The sequence below is a fragment of the Nothobranchius furzeri genome, chromosome 16, assembly GCF_043380555.1.
Source record: "Nothobranchius furzeri strain GRZ-AD chromosome 16, NfurGRZ-RIMD1, whole genome shotgun sequence".
NCBI classification, from domain to species: domain Eukaryota; kingdom Metazoa; phylum Chordata; class Actinopteri; order Cyprinodontiformes; family Nothobranchiidae; genus Nothobranchius; species Nothobranchius furzeri.
In genome coordinates, this window is record NC_091756.1 from 21,411,302 (window position 1) to 21,434,246 (window position 22,945).

Sequence of the window (22,945 nt, forward strand, 5' to 3'; positions counted from 1 at the left end):
AGGGGCTTGACTGATGCCCATCACGGCTAAGTTGGTGCAGATAACACAGTATAGCTTGAATTAAAGTCAAACATCAGTACTTCAGACTTTGCTACGCCACCAAAGCCTTTCTCACGCTCTCAGTAAATGGTAAATGACCTGTAATTATATAGCACCTTTAAGAGTTCTACTACCCCCCAAGGTGCTGTACAACTCAATAGCCATTCACGCATTCACATAAAGGGATGTGAATCCCCACCACTAAGGTCGATTCACATCTTGCTACGCTACCAGTGGTACGATACATCAATAACAGGGCGGTGGAGGCTGGTGAATTTTTACTGGAGAGTTTACAAATCTCAGATGCCACATTCCATCATTTTCCAGTTCTTCAAATAAAAAAAATTGAAACCACGAGGTGTACTCAGCTGCCCTACAATGACCAAAGAACGGTGAACTGTGGAGAGCTCCCGGGTGAACATCCTGATCTGAGCTGAGACTGCCCAGCTGGTAAAACCCTCTACTGATACTATTTGATATAATTCATCCCTGCTGACGATTTATGAATGATTTGACAAATATTTGACTTCATGTAATGCAATTTGGTTCAATACTATTCATGATGTGATTTAAAACAATTCAACAGAGTAAATAAGTATTCATCAGCCCACGTCTGGTTTTTAAACATCATCACAGGTTTTTTTTCTTTCTTTCTCTGTGAAGAATGTATCTGATACTCTATAGTCTCTGATTAACCAACATGAACATGTTGTTGTCTTGAGTTCAGGTCTGCTATGACGCACAAAGTTGATACAGCTCTGATCTTGTGTGTGGAAGTTTTTAAACAGCGGAGTTTGATGACGAATGGTCATTTTTTTCAGGCTTAGCCACAAGTCCATCCAAGATGCCGTGGTAACTGCAGTTGCATTACCGATCCTTGCTAATGATAGTTCCATATAGGAAAAGTCCATCCAGAGACTTTTGTAGGTCTGAAGACACTCAGTCCTCAGTCAAAGCATGGCTTGGGGTTGATTGTTGTAATGGGGGGTTTCCAAAAACAGGCCACATCCACCAAAGTTTTGCTCAATGTGTGTTAGCGACTGAAAAACGTATTCAAGATAAATTTCATTCAAAAGAGGTCAAAGTAAAACATGACACTTCCTGTTGTGTGTGTGTGTGTGTGTGTGTGGGGGGGGGGGGTATCAGCATGTGAGCATTGTCACATACGTCGTGAGGATTAATGGCAGGTTTCATGTCTCCAGGACTTCCTGAGTTATTATTTTTCTTTTGGTGAGTAGACAAAGTATGAGGGATCTAACCCTCAATGTGCACAGAAAAATCATCATCTTAGCAACTTTAGATTGCCCACGCCTTATGATCCAACCCACCAACTTTCAAGTAGATCAAAGTCTCAAACGGCCAAACAAGGCTGGAAATCACAAATTCTGCTAAATATGTCCGACTTCCCGTATATTGTGGAGCATGGTTGCAAGAAACTTCTACATATGAACTAAATTTCATAAACTAACAATGAAGCAAGGTGAATGACAAGGAAAAAATCTAGGGGGCACTTTTCCTCTATTTCGATTGTGACTTTTGTGAGACCTTTAAAACAAGTACATTTTATGCACAGCTGACATATCTGCAAAATGTTATGAGTGTTTGATTACATTAAGGGCTCTAAAAAACCAGATTATTAAACAGTAAGCAACATAACAAGAACAACAAGGGGCCTATGCAGGGCTCTCGCTGCTCGGGCCTAAGGTCGGATGAATAATCTCCTCACTCTTGGCTGAAGATTAAAATAATTAATGCGCTTTCTTTAAGTTACTTTTAATCACAACAAGAAAAGTTACACGTTTTTCTGTAAACTATGTAATACACATATAACATCAGACGGCCAACAAGGTGCTGAAAGCATTCTTTAGAAATGTTGATCCATATTGGTAGGACAGCATCTTGCAGCTGATGGAGATGTGTGGGATGCACATCCAGGGCACCAAGCTCCCGTTCCACCACATCCCAAAGATGCTCTATCGGGTTGAGATCTGGTGACTGTGGGGTCGTTGTAGTACAGAGAACTCATTGTCATGTTCAAGAAACCAGTTTGAAATGATTGGAGCTTTATGACATGGTGCGTTATCCTGCTGGAAGTAGCCATCAGAGGATGGGTACACGGTGGTCATGAAGGGATGGACATGGTCAGAAACGATGCTCAGGTAGCCCGTGACATTTAAACCATGCCCACTCGGCACTAAGGGGCCTAAAGTGTGCCAAGAAAACATCCCCCACACCATTACACCACCACCACCTGCCTGCACAGTGGTAACAAGGCATGATGGATCCATGTTCTCATTCTGTTTACACCAAATTCTGACTCTACCATCTGAATGTCTCAGCAGAAATGGAGACTCATCAGACCTGGCAACATTTTTCCAGTCTTCAACTGTCCAATTTTGGTGAGCTGGTGCAAATTGCAGCCTCTTTTTCCCATTTGTAGTGGAGAGGTGTGGTACCCGGTGGGGTCTTCTGCTGTTGTAGCCCATCCTCCTCAAGGTTGTGCGTGTTGTGGCTTCACAAACGCTTTGCTGCATTCCTCGGTTGTAACGAGTGGTTATCAAAGTCAAAGTTGCTCTTCTATCAGCTTGAATCAGTCGGCCCATTCTCCTCTGACCTCTAGCATCAACAAGGCATTTTCACCCATAGGACTGCCACAAACTGGATGTATTTCCCTTTTCACACCATTCTTTGTAAACCCTAGAAATGGTTGTGGGTGAAAATCCCATTAACTGAGCAGATTGTGAAATACTCAGACCGGCCCGTCTGGCACCAACAACCATGCCACGCTCAAAACAGCTTAAATCACCTTTCTGTCCCATTCTGACCTTCAGTTTGCCGTTCAGGAGATCGTCTTGACCAGGACCACACCCCTAAATGCACTGAAGTAACTGCCATGTGATTGGTTGATTAGATAAATGCATTAAGGAGAAGTTAAACAGGTGTTCCTAATAATCCTTTAGCTGAGTGTAGTTCGTGAGGCAGCTCCTGATGCTCCTAATTTGGTTTGTCAGAAATAACAAAAAAGCAGTCAGCAAAGAGCACCTGTCACCTCCCCTTGTACAGTTACAATGAGATGAAAGCTGAAGCACAGCAGAGAGGGCCTGGAAGATCTGGAAGCTGTTTTTGTTACTGTGTTGAATTTTAGTACCAATTGAAAAGACATTTTTATACTTCTGGGTCATCTAAGTAGGACTTGAGTTTACTTCTTGCACTCAGAAGACTGCTCATAATGACAGATCCTCAAACAGCAGTGGAAAAAAGCTGCTGGTAGCGTCTGACTCTTCACTTCCTGTCCTGATGTGTCCTCCGTTGCCATGCCAACTGACAACAAGTGACTCATATTATCATGTTAGTGCTTTGATGAGTGAGCCGAGGATCTAGTTTCAACACACAAAGCTTGACCAAGAGTACTGACCATGGACAGTCCTGGTAGATACAAAACACAGGAATACGGACAACTTCATAAATGTTTTAACCCCAAAAAGGCCCTGTGGGGGGTTTATGTTTCTATGTTGGATTTATGGACTTTATTCTTTACTATTTTGGAGGTTTTCCAACAGCACTACTTGGAACCGGATGGGTTAAAACAGGGGTGTCAAACTCAAACTCACAAGGGGCCGAAATGAAACTCTGGGACGGAGTCGAGGGCCAAACTTAATATTTTTGAAAAAGTGACGGCAAATTTGCACATTTTCTTTACCAACATAAATGCAATTTTGAACCTTTTAATTTGGAAACAAACTTATTTCTGCATTAACACTGAATGTGGAATAACCAAAATACACACGAGCAAGTCAGTTTTAAATAAAACACAACAGTGGTATTCATTACTTGTGGTATATTCAGCATTTTAAAATCTATTCAGGATTTATGTTTTCTTGTTTATTCATTTTTCTTATTTTTTATTCTCCTTTTTCTCCTGTAATAAGTGTCATCGCTGCTGTGATGTCTAGCTTTCCCCACTGAGGAACAATAAAGGGATTTTCTATTCTATTCATCTATCTGCAGCCTTTCCACTTCCTGTTTACTGTAGGTTAAATCGTTTCTCACGGGCCAACAACAAAATAAAAATATCATTTTATCTTAAATGAAAATGCAACATCTCACCTGTTAACTTTCATGATTTGGAGCAGAAAAAGAGCATAAAACCAACATATTTAAAGCTCAGTTTGCTCCACTGGTTTACTGTGATGCTCACCTGTTCCAGCCAGATACCTGCATCATGGGGTTGATCTGAGCTGAGGAGGAGACTCCTGTTGTTTTGTTCATCTTCATCATAATAATGACAACATTAGATGACAACAGGTGCTCACATAGGTTTGTGCTGATGAACATGTCTGAGCAGCTTGACCACGTTGTTGTGTGTTGGGGAGGAAAAATAACAACTACAGCAGCCACAGAGTCATGCTGCTTTGAGCGTGTCGCTGCTCGCTGGAGTTATATCAGCTCTGTCTGGACGTTAGTTGGAAAACTTTCTCTTTCAGTCGTGAACACATTACTGAGCGGTCAAAATCTCCGTTTCTGGGCTTCAACGTCGGAAAATAGCTGAGTAAACTCAGCGCTGTGAGAGGAGTCTTTAATTTGTCCGAGACAGCAGAGCTGCAGACACCGGCAGCAGACGCTGGAAAAAACACAAAGGAGGGGGCGCTTCGGCTTTGCGCTAACGCCGTAAAGCATCATGGGAGTTGTAGTCTTTGCGGTAAAATCGGCCAGCGGGTCAGTTTTAATATATTTTTGATATTTATCTCGCGGGCCACATAAAAATGCTCCGCGGGCCGCGTGTCTGACACATGTGGGTTAAGGCATCTCACTTCAGTGTGGTTAGTTTTCTGTGCCAACTTTGTGACAAAACAACTCAACTCACAGCACCTTACAGACATAATATATGCCACCCAGGCGCTTTAAAGGGACAGTAAAAACATAAAACGAGCACGTAAAACAAGGACACATCAATAAAAAACACAACAAATACCCTAAAACAGAGATAACAACACATTATCTGGCGAGCTGGGGAGTAAAGGGCACCATCTACTTTCACACCAAGATTTGTTGCTGATACACTGAGCCAACGCTTGAACACCCAAGACACGTCAGTTTCAATCTTTAACTGGCACAAAAGGAGCAGGGGTGATGTGTATGCCACACAAACCCAACACCGCACAACAATGGTAGGGATCTTGAACATTCTCTGAACCAGGAAATAGATGAAGGCAGAAAGCTCTGGAAAAACTAGTGACTCCACCACCCAGCCAATCAGTGGCCAGCAGTCGCTTATGTCACATTTTCAGACCAGGTCGGGTCTGCTAGGAGCTACAACGAAGCAGGTACTGAGAAGTTGGGGAAAAACCGTGGAAACAGATGTTCAACTAAACCACACCCATCCGGGTCACGCTGACTATGACTTCCTCACCAGCTTACATTCACTCCTGATTACTGGCGCTAAAGACTGATCACATGACTCGAGCCCCTCTCAAGACACGAGTTTCAAACCTGGTTCTCATTTACTGTTACTCCAGCTGAAAATGGGGGAATTTATTTATTATTTTGTGCCTCCAACTAAATTACACCCTAGTGCAGCCCTGGGTCAAGGGTTAAAGTTAGGCTCTGCAGCATGAAACGTGTAAGACCCGAGAGTCAGGGCAAAAGCTTGATGAAGCCCTAAGACAGCAGCGAGTCTGAAGAGAAGCAGTGGGAGAGTGAAGCTCAGACAGCGTTACCTGCGGCTCTGTGCTGCTCTTTCTAACCAGACTGTTGTGTGAATGCTCCACATGATGCAAGGGAGTCCCGCCTGAGTGAAATCCATTCACTGGAGAGACAAGGACACACGAAGGAAAAGAACGATCAATTTCATTCAGAGGTCATTAAATATGCTGAACCCTGCCGTTCTACTTGGTGCAGCCCGTTTCATGAGAAAATTATAAATTACCTGCTCTTGTACAATACTTTGCTATGTCAGAGGAAAATACTACAGTGCGTCGTTCACACAGTCACACACACTGATGGTGATGAGCGACACTGTAACTACAGCTGCCCTGGAGCACACACAGACACGCCAGGGTCCCTCCCATCACCAGCAGCAGGACAAAGCGATTGACGGAGCCTGGGTTCAAACCGGCAGCCCGGGGTGAACTCCTAACTGTGACACCAGCGTTTCCCCGCTAAGGGACATTTTTCTGTAGCGCTCGCTGATGCACACTCTAAGTCCACAGGGTTAATGAGTTGAGTCCCTGAGGCAAACTGCAATTCTCTATGGTTTCATTTTTACACTGATCTAAATTAAACACACAACTTTAACTAAGGTTAGTGACCTAATGTTGTTAAAGATCAGACTACAGTGATGTGTTGAGGCCTGCAAAGTTATGTCCCATAGTCACACACACTGGTGAGTGGTGAAAATTGTCCTCTGCATTTGACCTATCCCCTTGGGGCGCGGTGAGCTGCAGCGGTAGCCGCGCTCAAGAACTATTTGCTGCTTTAACCCACAATCCAACCCCTAAAAGCTGAGTGTCAAGCAGCGAGGTACTGGGTCTTATTTTTGCAGTCTTTGGTACGGCCCGACCAGGGTTGAACCCCGATCTCCCAGTCCCAGGGCGTACACTCTACCACTAGGACACTGAGCTGTAGACTAAACATGTTTGGGGGTTTTAAGATGAGCTCTCATCCGATTCATGAACAATTATTATTAGTGTCCAAACACTGTGGTTCATGTTATAACCAATAAAAGTATGAAAAGCCTTCACACCCACATGGTCATTTAATATGGGGAGTTAGTGGCACAGGAGTTAAGTACTCAAGTTGGTTGCAGGTTCGAGCCCCGCTCAGTTTGTCGCTGCTGTTGTGTCCTTAGGCAAGACATTTAACCCACCCTGCCTGCTGGTGGCGGTCGGAGGGACCGGTGGCGCCTGTGTGCGACAGACTCGCCTCTGTCAGTGCGCCCAGGGCAGCTGTGGCTACAATGTAGCTCATCACCACCAGGGTTTGAATGTGTGAATGACTGATTATGTTGTAAAGTACCTTGGGGGGTTCCAGGACTATAAGTTTATTTATTAAGCGCCAAATCACGACAAGAGTCGTCTCAAGGCTCTTCACATAGTAAACATTCCAATCACTACAGGTCAGGTCATTAAGCCAATCAGTAAAAAGTTTCCTATATAAGGAACCCAGCAGATTGCATGGAGTCACTGACTCGTGTCAGAGTCTTTACAGCAATCCTCATACTAAGTAAGCATTTAGCGACAGTGGGGAGGAAAACTCCCTTTTAACAGGAAGAACCCTCCAGAAGATCCTGGCTTTAGAAAGTGCTACAGCAAATACAGGCCATTTAATGTTTGAGTTAGCATTAGCATCTATTCATTTCAAATTAAGGTCATGTTGTTTAAAAGAGACTTGAATTTATTTCCAAAGTCTTCTTGGCGCTAACCTGGGTCATTCAAATTTGTCATTTGAGACTTGAAGATGTGGAGACTTGAGACGTGAAGCTAAAGATGCCTGAATCCGAGTCTAGTGAGGGGTTTCTCCTTAAAAATCCCCTAACTGCCAGCTGATTGGTGACGCTCTGAGCTGTGTAATTGACTCAAATGAATAAAAGCTGTTTCCGTGTGTTGGTCTGCCTTCAGGACCAGGGCCAAGCCAAAGACAGAGAAGGCTTCAGTTGTGCTGCTCAGGCTACAGATCATCCCAGGAAGTGTGTGTGTGGTGGTCATGAGCACAGGCTTTGTGCCACCGTGGAATTCTAGGAGAGTTCCCAGCCCCAGGGCACCAACACTTGAGGGTGTTCAAAAGAAAAGCAGAGATGAAGAGACACAAATAAAGCACCTGCTGGCAGAGAGTTCTTGTGTCGGAAAGAGTTCTTGGGGGTCCCTGGTGTGCTGGATGGTCTCTCCCAAGTCGTCTCTGAAAGGAGGTCAAAGAAGAGAGAAGCGACAACATTAGGATCCAGCTGTGTGGGCTCTAATGACAGGAAGCCATCCCTTCCTCAAATGAAAACTTGGAATACAATAGTCAGCGGTTTGGAGGGAAAAACACAAATATTCACGCTTCAGTGTGTTTATGCATGAACGTTTTATCTTTTACTGTGACTGTGGGAAAGGTGGAGCCTTGAGTCAAACACCCGTTCAGCATCTTCCTGCTACTCTGAAAATTTTTAGTCTGAATTTTCTTGTTTTCAATGACGAGGCCAAAGATCACCTGGACGGTGTGTTTGGTCGACCTGCCCCCACACGGCCAGGATTTGTTTACACCATGTCTGTTGTCCACGCAGCCTTTTCGGGCTGTCTCCGAGCACGTGGGCGGGACAAAAGACATATGGTCAAGTTTGTGGTGTCCTCCTTAAGTTAAAACAAAGGTGGCCATGAGCAGTGTTGCTTTTGGAGACTCTGGCATGAAGCACACAGCTTCCTAACGTCTCACTGAGCACCGGTGCTGCCATGGGCTCCTTTAACAGCAGTCGGTCCTCGCGCTGCTGCCGCTGGAGTGGAAAGTCTGAGCTGCAGTCAGAGAAGATGTTTACTTACTCCACTGCATCCAGACTGATAATGCCCCCAGCCATCAACACCTTTGAAGATGAACTAATTATTATTGTTAGTATTAGTTTATGAATATTACAATTGCTTGAGAGAATTTGAGTTACAACATTTAATTTCCCACTGGGACATTCTGAATTTGAAGTAAAGTTTTATCTTTACCCAAAAGCAAACCTTTTGCCCCCTTTATTCCCTCCCGACCGTGAAATTAAAACCAAGGTCAAGAGCGATTTTAGGCATTCTCCTAGTAAATATAGTAAAATGTTTTTAAAAATGGATATTAAGCTATGCCGCAGCAGGGTCAGAACTACACTATCAGCACAGTTCAGCCCTTAGGTGTGTTATTTTATTAGATTAGTAAAGTAAGTTAAGTTTACTTTTTAAACACTTATCATAGAAATTAAAATCACAAAGTACTTCAAAAACAATAATAATAATGAGACTATTTTTATTACAATAATCAATAAAAACAAAAAGATCATAAAACATATGAATGAGATTTAAAAACAGAACAGATGATAAATAATACAGATGAAGAAAAGACTAAAGATTTAGGTGAAGGCACTTGTAAATAAACGTGTCTTTAGCTGCTTTTTAAAGGTGTCCAGATGGTAAATTCAACATAAAAATAAAGGAAAGAGGAAGCGTACACTAACTCGGAGGGGTCGGAGCTAAGCTAAGGGGGAAGGTTACACTACGATGTCTAGTTTTCACTTAAATTGATGGTTAAGCTTACATTATATAACTATTTAAAATTAAAATTTTGTATTTGTAGTTCCCAGGAAGGAATATTGCAGGTTTTAAAGGAAAGTACTGGGCTGCATGGTGGCGCAGTGGTTAGCACGGTTGCCTCGCAGCACGAAGGTCGCAGGTTCGAAACTCGGCTGCGGCCTTTCTGCGTGGAGTTGCGTGTTCTCCCCATGCATGCGTGGAGTTCCTCCGGGTACTCCGGTTTCCCCCACAGATCACAACATGCCCTATAGGTTATAAACTGTAAGCTGCTTTGGATAAAAGCGTCTGGTAAATAAATAAACATAAACATAAACAAGTACTAATCCTGTAACAGAAGTTCTAGATATAGGTTTACCAAGTATACTATATTTGTATATTAAAAGCGTTTTTACTGCAAAGGTGTGGTACAGAACCATCCAGGATGGCCGGGAGGGTTTCTGTTCCTTGGTGCTGGCATGAATTCCCAGCTGTAAATTTATGGTGTCAGGTAAAATTCCTCATGGCTCCCAAATATCAGGATCTCTTCTTGCCTTCAACTATCGGCCTTTTCGGTGTCTCCTACCTAGTATAGTTTTTATGGACTAATAAACTGAGTAAATAAAGCAGATGACTGGGCATTAATGATTCCAAAAGTGCAAACCTAAAAGACCTCAGGCTCCACAAACAATCACAAGTCTCCGATTTGACCGATTGCGATTTAGCTTTTTATTCCTAATTTTCTCCACTGTTGTAGGCGTACTTGCTGTATGCTACTACCGTATATTTTCTCAACATCTAGTTCCAGTAGACATATTTACTTCTTTGACAGCCGTGTGCCTGGGGTTTACTGAAAACTCGACTTTTCTGGTGGATTTGGATCTGAACTGCTCAATATGTGAGGAGGTTTGAGATTAAGCTCAACAGTAAACATAATCACTGCATAACTTCGACCATTGTAGCTAATACTGATAGTAAAATGACAGGAATCTGTACATTTATAATATATCTGCTAAAACAAAAGGAAAAACAGGCTAATTCACAAATAGCCCACCCTTCTTGCCTGATTGGTGTTATTCTGCTGCTCTTGTTGCAGATATTTAGACATGAAAATAGCTAAACCACCATTTCTTATTGTCATTTTAAATATAAACAATATAAATATAAACATTACTCAATTCCACTGTTGAGTTTGGTGGCAGGAGAATCTCGTCTCTGCTTTTTGCGGATGATGTGGTCCTCCTAGCTTCATCCAGCTCTGACCTTCAGCTCTAGCTGGGTAGGTTCGCGGCCGAGTGTGAAGCGGCTGGGATGAGGATCAGCACCTCCAGATCTGAGACCATGGTTCTCGACCAGAAAAGGGTGGCTTGCCAACTCCGGGTCGGGAGAGAGGTCCTACCTCAAGTGGAGGAGTTTAAGTATCTCGGGGTCTTGTTCACGAGTGAGGGTAGGAGGGATCGGGAGATCGACAGGCGGATTGGTTCGGCATCTGCAGCGATGCGGACACTGAGCCGATCTGTCGTGGTGAAGAGGGAGCTGAGCCAGAAAGCCAGGCTCTCGATTTACCGGTTTATCTACGTCCCAATCCTCACCTATGGTCATGAGCTTTGGGTAATGGCCGAAAGAACGAGATGGCGGATACAAGCGGCCAAAATGAGTTTCCTCCGTAGGGTGGCCGGGCTCAGCCTTAGAGATAGGGTGAGGAGCTCGGACATTCGGGAGGGACTCGGAGTAGAACCGCTGCTCCTCTGGATCGAAAGGAGTCAGTTGAGGTGGTTTGGGCATCTGGTCAGGATGCCTCCTGGACGCCTCCCTGGGGAGGTGTTTCGGGCATGTCCTGCCGGCAGGAGGCCCCCGGGTCGACCCAGGACACGTTGGTGAGGTTACATCTCCAATCTGGTCCGGGAACGCCTTGGGGTCCTGCCGGAGGAGCTGGTGGAGGTGGCTGGGGAGAGGACGGTCTGGAGCTCCCTAGTTGGGATGCTGCCCCCGCGACCCGGACCCGGATAAGCGGAGGAAGACGACGACAATTCCACTAATCAGTCATTCATTAAAAGTTACATGAAGCCACCTTCGAGGGACTTACGGGCCACAAGTCGCCCCAGAGCCACGTTTTGCGGTCCACTGTTGCAGCCGAGGGCTCAGTTACCCTTCTGCTATGAGTTTAACATGTCAGGAGGTATTGCTGAACCCTAGGCTGGTTGTGCTCTACCTGGCCCTGATGGAAGAGGATAAAACCGAGACAAGCCCATCAGCTCACATGACATAAACAGAGGAGGCAGTAGTTGGTAGAGGCAGACTTGAGGTTTGATGGCCGTCGCCGTTGCTCACAGGCTCTATAGGGGCCAGTTACTTTTCTCCTGACAACAACAAATCTATACAACTAGAAATAACACAGGGGTGGAGGAAGAAGATACCTTCTTAGCCGAGGGAAATAACTTCCCTGTGACTCCATATCAGTTATAATCTTACTCTAATGAGGTAACACTCATTAGATTACCTCCATCTGTTTACAAGATGCTTATATCAAACTTATTTACTCGGACGTTTATCCCCAAAGAGAAAAAGGCAGAGTTGTGAAAGTCATCTTCTACACATGGAAGTTTAGCTTTAGCTCCTCAGATCAAATGATCTACATCAGGCTTCTTGTGTCGGTCTGAAAAGCTTTCACTCATCCTGAATTACAGGCACAGCCCTAATAATGCAACATAAGCAGCGCATCTGCATATTCCATTATTCACATTAGTCTTAATGGACTACATTTACGATGTTATTGACTCCAGCTGAATGGAACTGAGCTCTGTTAGAAGCACAAATGTGCTGATTTCTATTCAGATGTTCTCCAGTCGGCATAAATGTGCAGTTCTGAACTCTCAGGGTGAGACTGACAGCAGCTCCACTCTGACAGATGTGTCAGAACAACCTCTGAACCTGATGGCAGGTCCGCGTCACCGTATACAAATCTAAATCTCACAAGAGTGACTTTACTGGGGGTTTTGTTTCTTCTACACAAAGTTAAAATATTCCATGCAGACTCAAAAGCAGACACACATCCAGCTAAACATTTTAAAGACCAAACTCACTGAGAAACTGTTTATTTTTAAAATAGCTCTGAGATTAACATCCTGGCTAAACGTCTTCTACACCCGTCTCCCGCATTAGCCGCCCATAGAAAACAGACGGGGAAACGCTCTGATTAGAAAAGCCTTCTGGAGATGAATCTGATGTTGGCGACTAAACTAGCATCAACTGGTTACAAAGGTTTGTTTGAGGTTAGCGTTAGCTCCTGCAGGTTCTGCGCATTAGAGAACCTCCACCTCCAAGTCACATTCATCTAGAGCCGTCTTCGTCTCTAAGGTGGAAGCTCGTCTCCTCGCTGTGGTGAGATTGGGGGAGGGAACTCGAAGTGCTGGAGGCGACTTTAAACAGCAGGAACGGCGTGACCGAGAAGCGGTGGTTCTGGTTAGCACCCGATAACCGGCCCAGTCAAGGCGACTGAACCTCGCAGCGCATCAGAGAACAGGAGTTTATTAATTCAGTCAAGTAGAAAACCAGGAGCAGATCAATGATAGGATGAAGTTGTCATTATGGATTTAGTCTTTGTCTCCTGCTGGTCCAGCTCAGGCGTGGCGTTGTGGCTTTTAGTCTCTCATCTTATTTGTTTATTTGGCTTCGGGGGGACAAACACATCTGGAGGAGTAACAGCATCCAGCAGGGTGTGTGTTCCAGGTGTTGTCTGATGCTCCAAATGTTTGACTGCTGCCCCTCCCTCCTCTCAGGTCGCCGTGGTGAAGATGAAAACCACTGAGCGGGTTTACGCCATGAAGATCCTGAATAAGTGGGAGATGCTGAACAGAGCCGAGGTGGGCGTGGCCTTCATCCTTGCCGTGCAGCTGTGATGTTGGCGTGTTGTTGACATGTTCTGTGTGCAGACGGCGTGTTTCCGTGAGGAGCGTGACGTCCTGGTGAAGGGGGACAGCCAGTGGATCACCACAGTGCACTACGCCTTCCAGGACGACAACTTCCTGGTTGGTATCACTCTTACAGCCCGCCTCCTCCTCAGCCGTCACGCTGGCGTGCAAACATCACACACTGTCACTTAGCATTAACGCATGCTATTTCATATATGAGTCCACATTATGAAATCCCAATCTGCAATAAAACATACATAGGAGAAACCGGACGCCAACTCAAGAGACGAACAACAGAACATCAAAGGAGTGCGAGAAAGAAACGAGCCGAAGACACACAAGATCAGCCAAACAAGAAGCAGAACGTGCAATAAAGAGTCAGCCGTAACAGACCAGTGCACAAGAGAAAACCACATGATGGACTGGGACGGTGCACGGATCACAAACACAGAACAACAAAAATACAAAAACTGGATCAAAGAAGAAATAGAAATAAGGAGACGTGGACACACAGCCTCGAACAGAGACGCGTTGGATCACACATGGGGCCACTTCGTCCTCTGCTGTCCGCGGATACATGGAACCAACCAACCAACGCCACCAACACCGGCGACTCTGATGATGACTAGACATTAGTCGAAACATGTCAGGTAAAACTGTTTTTTTACTAAACTGTGTAAACAAAGAACAAAGAAATGGATCATGAAGGTAAACACAGAACGAAGATATAAAACCAAATGATTGGATCATTTCAGTTAGTGTCCACATAAACAGAGATCTGGGACTTTCGTCAACCAAAACATGAATTGGTTAGAGGAAATAGAGCTAGCGAGTGCCTACATTCATACTGTATCTCTGTCCTTATCGGAGTCTTGGAGCACACTCTGACTATTAAAATGCGCCCGACTGAGCAACCTGGAACCGGTGCCGTGAATCTACAGCTCATGGGCCGGTTCGTAGTGTTTGATTTGGTGTGTTTATACAGCAGCCCACGGATCAGGCTGGAATGAGAGGAGAGATTTAGGAACCACAACGGCCCCTGCCCCGCTGCACCCAGCAGCACAGGAAGGAAAACCACCAGAAACATAAAAAACACTGAGACGTGTTACTATGGCAACGCCAAACACAAATACAGGACACTAATCAGCTGAACTTTACAGTAATATAAGAGAGGTCCAATAAACAAAGAAGAAAACTCAAAGACGCTATAAATAAGTGTTTCAGTTAAAAGGTTATCAGATACAGTTGAGATGGTGTGTTTAAAAAAAACAAGAACTGCTGGTCTGAGAGGAAAAGCTCAGATCTCTTGAAGGAGGAAAAGGTTATGAACCTTGTCTGACATGTAGACAGCTCTTTGAACAAATGGACTGATAAGCTGAAGGCTAGTCACAGCGGGGCCAGTTCTTAGGGGGACCACTAGCACCTTAAAAATCAGACACTTTCTAGAGGGGGATACGGTACTGTAGCGGAGTCCTGCACATCCCCTACATAGCTTTGCTGCTACAGCTGATATTAAATGTGACCGTCTGTCGCCCCAGCGAATGTTCTTGTCTCACCGTGGGTGAGTGACAGAGACCGAGAGGCTGACTCTCCAGCTGAAAATCAGGATTTATCATAATACCACTAAATGGGCTTGATAGCCAACTTCTCTTCTTTTAAAAACCGCTGTTTGTGAAAACAGACGTGTTTTAATATTGTCCGACGAAACACACGTGTCCTCCGTGTTTCTCCCTCTGTGTTTGCCCCTCTCCTCCTCCCTCTCCCGTTGCCAATTAAACCCGCACCTTTGCTCACCGGTGTTACGTCAGTATTCCGGTTGGTTCCATTGTTGAAATGCATTTCCCCCACTGCTCTGCTCATGCGGCAAAGATGCGCACGCTCATTACAAGCTCGCTACCGCTCTGCTCACACACAACAGAACTGCAGCCCCCATGAGTTAAAACATCTTGTTTGTACCAGTCAACACTTGATACGCAAGGAGCCAAGAGTTATGTGCACCACCGCTTATCTGGAGTTGGGTCGCGGGGCCCATAAGCCGAGAGGCCCATACTTCCCTCTCCCCAGCTTCTTGGGCCAGCTCCTCAGGGGGGATCCAGCCAAAAGACATTGTCCCTCCAAGTACGGAAAACCTCACCAGGGAGGCGTTCAGGAGGCATCCTGACCAGATGCCCGAGCCACCTCAACTGGCTCCTCTCGACCTGGAGGAGCAGCGGGTCTACTCCGAGCCCCTCCCAGAAGACCAAGCTTTTCACCCCATCTCTAACCTCTTTCTAACTGGAAGCAAAAGCGGCATGGATCGGCAGCAAAATGGCACTGCTTCAAAATGAATCCATTATAGTTTATGGACTGTAACAAACCAGCCGTGACGCGGCAATTTGCGTCCAATAGGCGACACACGGTGCCGCTAAAGATAGGCTCGGGTTCTAATTTTGCCACGAGCCGCTTCTGGGATGCATCAATTACTGTAGTTAACATAGAGCTAGACAGGAAATCACACACAGTTTCAGTGTAAAATCCCCTGTAATTTTCTAAATAAAAGTGTTTCAGATATGCAATTTCATATTTATATATGTACAGGTCATTCTCAAAAAATTAGCATATCGTGATAAAGTTCATTATTGTCTGTAATGTACTGATAAACATTAGACTTTCATATATATTAGATTCATTACACACAACTGAAGTAGTTCAAGCCTTTTATTGTTTCTAATATTGATGATTTTGGCGTACAGCTCATGAAAACCCAAAATTCCTATCTCAGAAAATTACCATATCATGAAAAGGTTCTCCAAACGAGCTATTAACCTAATCATCTGAATCAACTAATTAACTCTAAACACCTGCAAAAGATTCTTGAGGCTTTTAAAAACTCCGAGCCTGGTTCATTACTCAAAACCGCAATCATGGGTAAGACTGCCAACCTGTCTGCTGTCCAGAAGGCCATCATTAACACCCTCAAGCAAGAGGGTAAGACACAAAGAAATTTCTGAACGAACCAGGAAGGGATGCCCACTCTCCCCCTCACTGTTTGCTATCTTTATCAAACCACTAACAGCAGCAATTAGGCAAACAACAGGTATTAAAGGCATTAAATGTAAGAAAATAGAACATAAGATCAGTCTTTATGCAGATGATGTTTTACTCTTTCTCCAGAATTCTCAATCCTCACTCTCCCATTCAATAGAACTGATAAACTCTTTTTCAAGAGTTTCAGATTTCTCTATAAACTGGTTAAAATCCACAGTTCTACCAATTAATTTCTCATTTGTCAATTTGCTTAATACACAATTGGAGTCAGGGAATATCACATACCTGGGAATTAATGTCTCTCCCAAATTAGCAGATCTAACCAAACTAAACCACATCCTACTTTTAAAGAAAGTGGAAGATGATCTTGCAAGATGGAAATCCTTACCAATTTCACTCATGGGGAGAGTTGCTACAACTAAAATGAAGGTCTTACCCAGAATAAATTACTTATTTTCAATGATCCCAAACAAACCACCAGCTGACTGGTTTAAATCTCTGGACTCCTCAATTACCAAATTCCTTTGGCAGGATAAACCTTCACGAATTAGCTTAAAAACGCTTCAGAAGACCAAAGACAGAGGAGGACTGGATCTACCCAACTTTTATTATTATTTCTTAGCCAACAGGCTGCAATATATACTAAGATGGTTGCAAAATAACCCACTAGATGAGTCCTGGTTAGATATAGAACAGACACTTTGCAATACGATAGAGCTTTCAGACTTACCATTTATTAGCTCAAGCACAAGAAAACATGAAGGCTTCAAAAGTATTAGTGTCAGCACCTCTCTGACAGCATGGTGGGAGTATCTTAAAATGACGGAGTCTTCACTAGTACCATGCAGATGCACACTTATCCGGTATAATCCTGATATTATGCAAAATAATAAAATGATGAACCTACCGGACTGGAAAAATAAAGGAATCCTATACCTGGAACACATATATGAAGTACTGGACTTCATCCCATTTAATAGAATAGTCTCCCAATTTTGAATAGATAAGAATAGCTTTTTAGAATATCACCAAATTAAATCTGTAGTCAAACAAAAATTTAAGCTCTATAAAATAGAATTACAAACACCACCAAGGGTATTTGACTTCTATAATCTCAAACCCCCCCAAACTACTGTCTAAAGTTTATAAGACACTGTCCAAAATAGATGATAGAATATTAATCCCTATTGAAAAATGGGAGGTGGATATATCAGTCAGCTTTGATCAGAACTTCTGGTCCCAAACTTGTTTAAAAACTTTAAAATGATCAGACACTCCAATTTACAATTAATTCAGTACAAAATTCTACACAGAGTACACTATACAGGTCATCGGATGTTCAAGATGGGGTTTGTGTCATCTGACACCTGTACACACTGCACAAACAACATTCCTGACAATTACATGCATGCACTGTGGTCCTGTCCACCTGTCCAGGAATTTTGGGGTAGAGTGTGTGAAGACCTGTCAAAGTGTCTGAAATGTCATATCCCAACTTACCCCTCTCTTTGTTTACTGGGAAACCTGGACGATGTCCTGATTGAAACATCTTTGGCTCACGTGGTTCTGACTGCCATATGCATCGCTAAGAAAACTATCCTCTTGAATTAGAAAAATAGAGAAACTCTCTGCATTAACCAGTATAGAAATCTTTTGTTAGATCATATTACACTTGATTTAGCCTCTGCTTCCACTTCAAATCAATCTCTCTGGGCTCCTTTGATCGGTTCCATCACATAGCGATGATGGAGGATCACTGATATTGCCCTGCGGAATGATGTGGGTGATGGTGTGGAGCATCCGGACGTTCCCTGGAGGTGGGTTCACTGGGGGTGTCTGGGACTGGGGGGCTGCTGCCCCTCTCTGGAGGTGCTTGGGTTGCCTCAGGGGGTGGACTACTAGCAGTTGTGAGTGGGGCCCCTTGGGGGTTTTGGCGGTGGCCATGGGTCGCTGCCTGGCAGCTGCATTGCCCCTGGGCATCACCAGCATTCAGACATTAATTCTGTTTGCTTCACAGCCAGACAGGACACGGGAAAAAGAAAAATCAATAAGAAATAAATAAGAAATTTTTGAATGAATAGGCTGTTCCCAGAGTGCTGTATCAAGACACCTCAGTGGGAAGTCTGTGGGAAGGAAAATGTGAGGCAGAAAACGCCGCACAACAAGAAGAGGTGACCGGACCCTGAGGAAGATTGTGGAGAAGGACCGATTCCAGACCTTGGGGGACCTGCGGAAGCAGTGGACTGAGTCTGGAGTAGAAACATCCAGAGCCACCATGTACAGGCGTGTGCAGGAAATGGGCTACAGGTGCCGCATTCCCCAGGTCAAGCCACTCTTGAACCAGAAACAGCGGCAGAAGTGCCTGACCTGGGCTACAGAGAAGCAGCACTGGACTGTTGCTCTGTGGTCCAAAGTACTTTTTTTGGATGAAAGCAAATTTTGCACGTCATTCGGAAATCAAGGTGCCAGAGTCTGGAGGAAGACTGGGCAGAGGGAAATGCCAAAATGCCTGAAGTCCAGTGTCAAGTACCCACAGTCAGTGATGGTCTGGGGTGCCATGACAGCTGCTGGTGTTGGTCCACTGTGTTTTATCAAGGGCAGGGTCAATGCAGCTAGCTATCAGGGGATTTTGGAGCTCTTCATGCTTCCATCTGCTGAAAAGCTTTATGGAGATGAAGATTTCATTTTTCAGCACGACCTGGCACCTGCTCACAGTGCCAAAACCACTGGTAAATGGTTTACTGACCATGGTATTATTGTGCTCAACTGGCCTGCCAACTCTCCTGACCTGAACTCCGTAGAGAATCTGTGGGATATTGTGAAGAGAACGTTGAGAGATGCAAGACCCAACACTCTGGTTGAGCTTAAGGCCGCTATGGAAGCATCCTGGGCCTCCATAACACCTCAGCAGTGCCACAGGCTGATTGCCTCCATGCCACGAGGCACTGAAGCAGTCATTTCTGCAAAAGGATTCCCGACCAAGTATTGAGTGCATAACTGAACATAATTATTTGAAGGTTGACTTTTTTGTATTAAAACACTTTTCTTTTATTGGTCAGATGAAATATGCTAATTTTTTTAGATAGGAATTTTGGGTTTTCATGAGCTGTACGCCAAAATCATCAATATTAGAAACAATAAAAGGCTTGAACTACTTCAGTTGTGTGAAATGAATCTAATAAAGATGAAAGTCTAATGTTTATCAGTACATTACAGACAATAATGAACTTCATCACAATATGCAATTGTTTTTAGAAGGACCTGTACATATATATATATATATATATATATATATATATATATATATATGTGTGTGTGTGTGTGTGTGTGTGTGTGTGTGTGTGTGTATATATATTTATTTATTTATAAAACTCTGACGCAGATCACTTTTTGTGACTTTGCTAAGTTTGTTATACTACAATTTTACCTTTGTACCAATCTTTGTAGTGTACTAATGTTCATTGTGTTCTACTTCTGACTGACTAGATGCAATTGTGAATCTCCTCTGTGTCGTGTATCCCACGCTTGCCAAATTTAGCTTGTCTGATTTTAAAAATGTTCTCGTCTAGAGAAAAACAGCACAAACTCATAACTATGTTCCTCACTCAAATAAGGACGACTGTGTGGAGAATTATGTAGGCAAGCGGGGTGTGGATGACTAAAATGTGGCATAGTTGTACTTGTATGCTTTAAATCTACAAAGGTTTTAACTTTACGAATGTTTAAACAAGCAAGAAATATGAAAACATTTTATTTGTTATAATATTGTCTAAACAACATGTTTAGTGTGTTGTGAGGTGTTTTACAGCCTTAAAACACATAAATGTAAAATATATTGATGATTTCTTCCGACTTTCTCCAACAAGACCGATTAATCAATTATTCATAAAAATAATCAACAGATTAATCGATTATGAAAAGAATCGTTAGTTACTACCCTAACACACACACACACATACACACACATATCCTCAACAAGCATGGTTCTTGATGCAAACATCAATAAAAAAAACACGATTTCCTTCTTCGTGTAATTGGGCCATTTTCTTCATTGAGAAGATCCAAAAAGACAAAACTCTTGGGTCACAAATGCAATAATAAGTCTGCATTTAGCTGCAGGTCATTTATCATTTATCCCTGTTCCAGGACAACAGAATTCCCTGGTACCTAGGAATCAAAACCGGTACTTAACAGTACCAATTTTTGATACTTTTGAGTGTTTAATAATTAATTTAATGTCTTTTTAAAATTAAATATATTTTTTCCAACATATGAACATATTTGATAAATATCACGATAAATAACATCTGAACTGTTTGTATTTTATCATCGATTTTCACAGAAAAGCGACAAGTTTGCAGGTATGACAATAGGTAAAGAAGGAAGGATTCAGCTTCCTGCTGGGGTGTGTGTTGGGAGTGGTAATGATTGTGTTGACAGAAACAAACAGCTTCGGTCTTCTCAGACACTGATAAACATTGTCTTTCCCTGGCAGCAGAACCACCACCACCACCACCATAAATCCAGCCAGAAGATAACAGATCCATTGTCACTGGGAGGTTAGTCAGGGCCGATCTGAGCAGGAAGGTGAGCCTTTTCCAACTTCTTTTATTACAGAGCGACTACTCAAATTCTAGTTTCTCTCAAAAAGCATTGCACACTGAGATGAACGGAATCTTATTTTGAGATCTAAAGCAATGTTTTTATTTCCTCCTTATCTTCATTTAAAATATTTTATAAAATGTATTAATATATTATTACAGTTTGCCAAAGAGTACACTCTTCTGCCATTATTATTATTAAAAATAATAATAATAATACTAATAATAATAATAATAATATGTGCAGAAATGCTGAACAGTAAACTGAAAAATGAACTTGACAGAAATAATTAGTTTATAAAACACAACTGTCTTGCTAGAACGTCTCCTATGAGTGCTAGAAAAGTTGCTTTGAAACAACCATCTGTGCTCTTTAACTTTTTATAATTCATGATCACAATTTGGACGGTTTAGCAGGAACAACTAGCCTGGCGAGCCTTCCTACATGTGAACTTCTAGTCTGGACACCACGTGTGGGGAGTCTACGGTTGTCTTTCAGACTGTCTCCGTACGCTATTGGACAATGAACAAGCCCAAGTGTGAGCAGTTGATGTCAAACCCGTTTCAAATGAGTCGCCGCCATCTTAGTTATTCTGCTCTGCTGCACCATCGCCCACCAATCTGACAGAGTGATTAGTAAGGCACTAAACTACTCAATGGTAGGCCTGCCGAGGCTACAAAGCAGTGTGGCTAGGCCGACCTGCAGAGAAAAATAATTTCTTATATTTATTCAGATGGCCGTTGTCTGATGATGAAAGTTGTTTTCTTATTTGCAACATTTAGGTGGCAAAAAAAATCTAAATCAGGAAAAGCAAGATAGGAAGCAGAAGCTTTTCCCATTTCAGTATCTCTACAGAAACTCTTCTTTTTATGTTTCCAGATGCTTCCTCATCACTGAGGGTGTATCATGTTTTACTAATGAAGCAGCAAAGGTTTCATTTCTCTTACCATTGTTTGTGGTGTTAACGTAATAATGCCGTCCTTGTGGGGACATGTAGCATCTCCACTGAGGAGGGAGAGGGTCTTTGAGATCTTCCACTGGCAGCTGACTCAGAGACGCTGTTCTCTGTTGACAGAGAAAAGAATTAAATGTTCATAATCTGGAAAAAAAAGGCTCCTCATCAGCTATAAGATTACTTTGTTCCCCAAAGAAGCTGTGTCGGTGAGCAGCCTTTCAGATCAGTATAGATGTGCAGGATAGGGTTGAGTGAGTTAGTGAAGATCTCATTTCCTCAAGTATTTCACAACCAGCGAGTAATGACAGCATGCTGCAGTTAGCCGACTCTCTGCAGCTGTAACAAATTGGCAGGGCCCTGAGAGCTGGACTAGGACCCAAAGCTCCAGAGTCAGCACATGTGGAAGCTACAGTCAGCTGAGGCGCACATGAGCTCACAGAGGCAAACCGCTCACATCTGCTCCCAGTTAGAAGGAAAACACCGGGATGGAACGTATTAACGTAACATGATGATGCTGTTTGAGTAGCCAGATGGAATCCCAGCTCCAATCCCAGAGGGAAGTCTGGCAGGACGAGGTCAGTTTTAGGAAGTACAGGGAACCTTGTTAGAGTCGGATAAGCCTTTGGTATGAACCCAAGGTATGCCGCATTTATACAGCTAACATTAGATAGCAAAGTCCAGTCATGTGACATGTTTTGTATGAAGACACAACACCAACAGAACCCTGTACCATCACAGAACCTGCTGGGCCTGCTGCTCGATGGTCATTGTGCTGATTCAGCTCCATCCCAGAAAGTATTTGAGAGAAGCCATGGCTACCCCTGGACCCGCTGAGGGCTCTTTTTACATGTTAGTGTTTTTACACTTTACTACAGGAACAACGTAACTGACAGTTTTCCATAAATGAGGGCTTTGAGATGAAGGGGACTGGTGTCCAGCTCTCACTTGCTTTTACCTTCAGATTCCAGAACTTTGTAGTGCAAATAAGAGAATAATACAAATCTTTTGCAATAAAGCAAATTACCTAAATTTCAATTATTTCCTCTTGTATTTACAGCCAGTCTAAGGAACTCTGGTCCATTTACGCTCCAGTGATGCTCAACCTTAAATTAATGATGCTCTGGATCTGTAGAATCATTGTACTACCTATGAATACTCCTTCCCCATGGAGAGTCATCAAT

General features: G+C 43.3%; 1 protein-coding gene across 1 annotated transcript in view; it reads right to left on the reverse strand.

The window, feature by feature from the left end:
• Positions 1-22,945, reverse strand: part of gas7b (growth arrest-specific 7b) — a 107,691-nt gene that overhangs the window by 35,909 nt on the left and 48,837 nt on the right. Inside the window, exons 2-4 of the mRNA XM_015976263.3 lie at positions 21,757-21,874; positions 7,855-7,932; positions 5,757-5,845 (exon numbers count right to left, since the gene is read on the reverse strand). Coding sequence (XP_015831749.3) covers positions 5,757-5,845; positions 7,855-7,932; positions 21,757-21,874 — 285 coding nt within the window. The remainder of the gene's footprint in view (positions 1-5,756; positions 5,846-7,854; positions 7,933-21,756; positions 21,875-22,945) is intronic.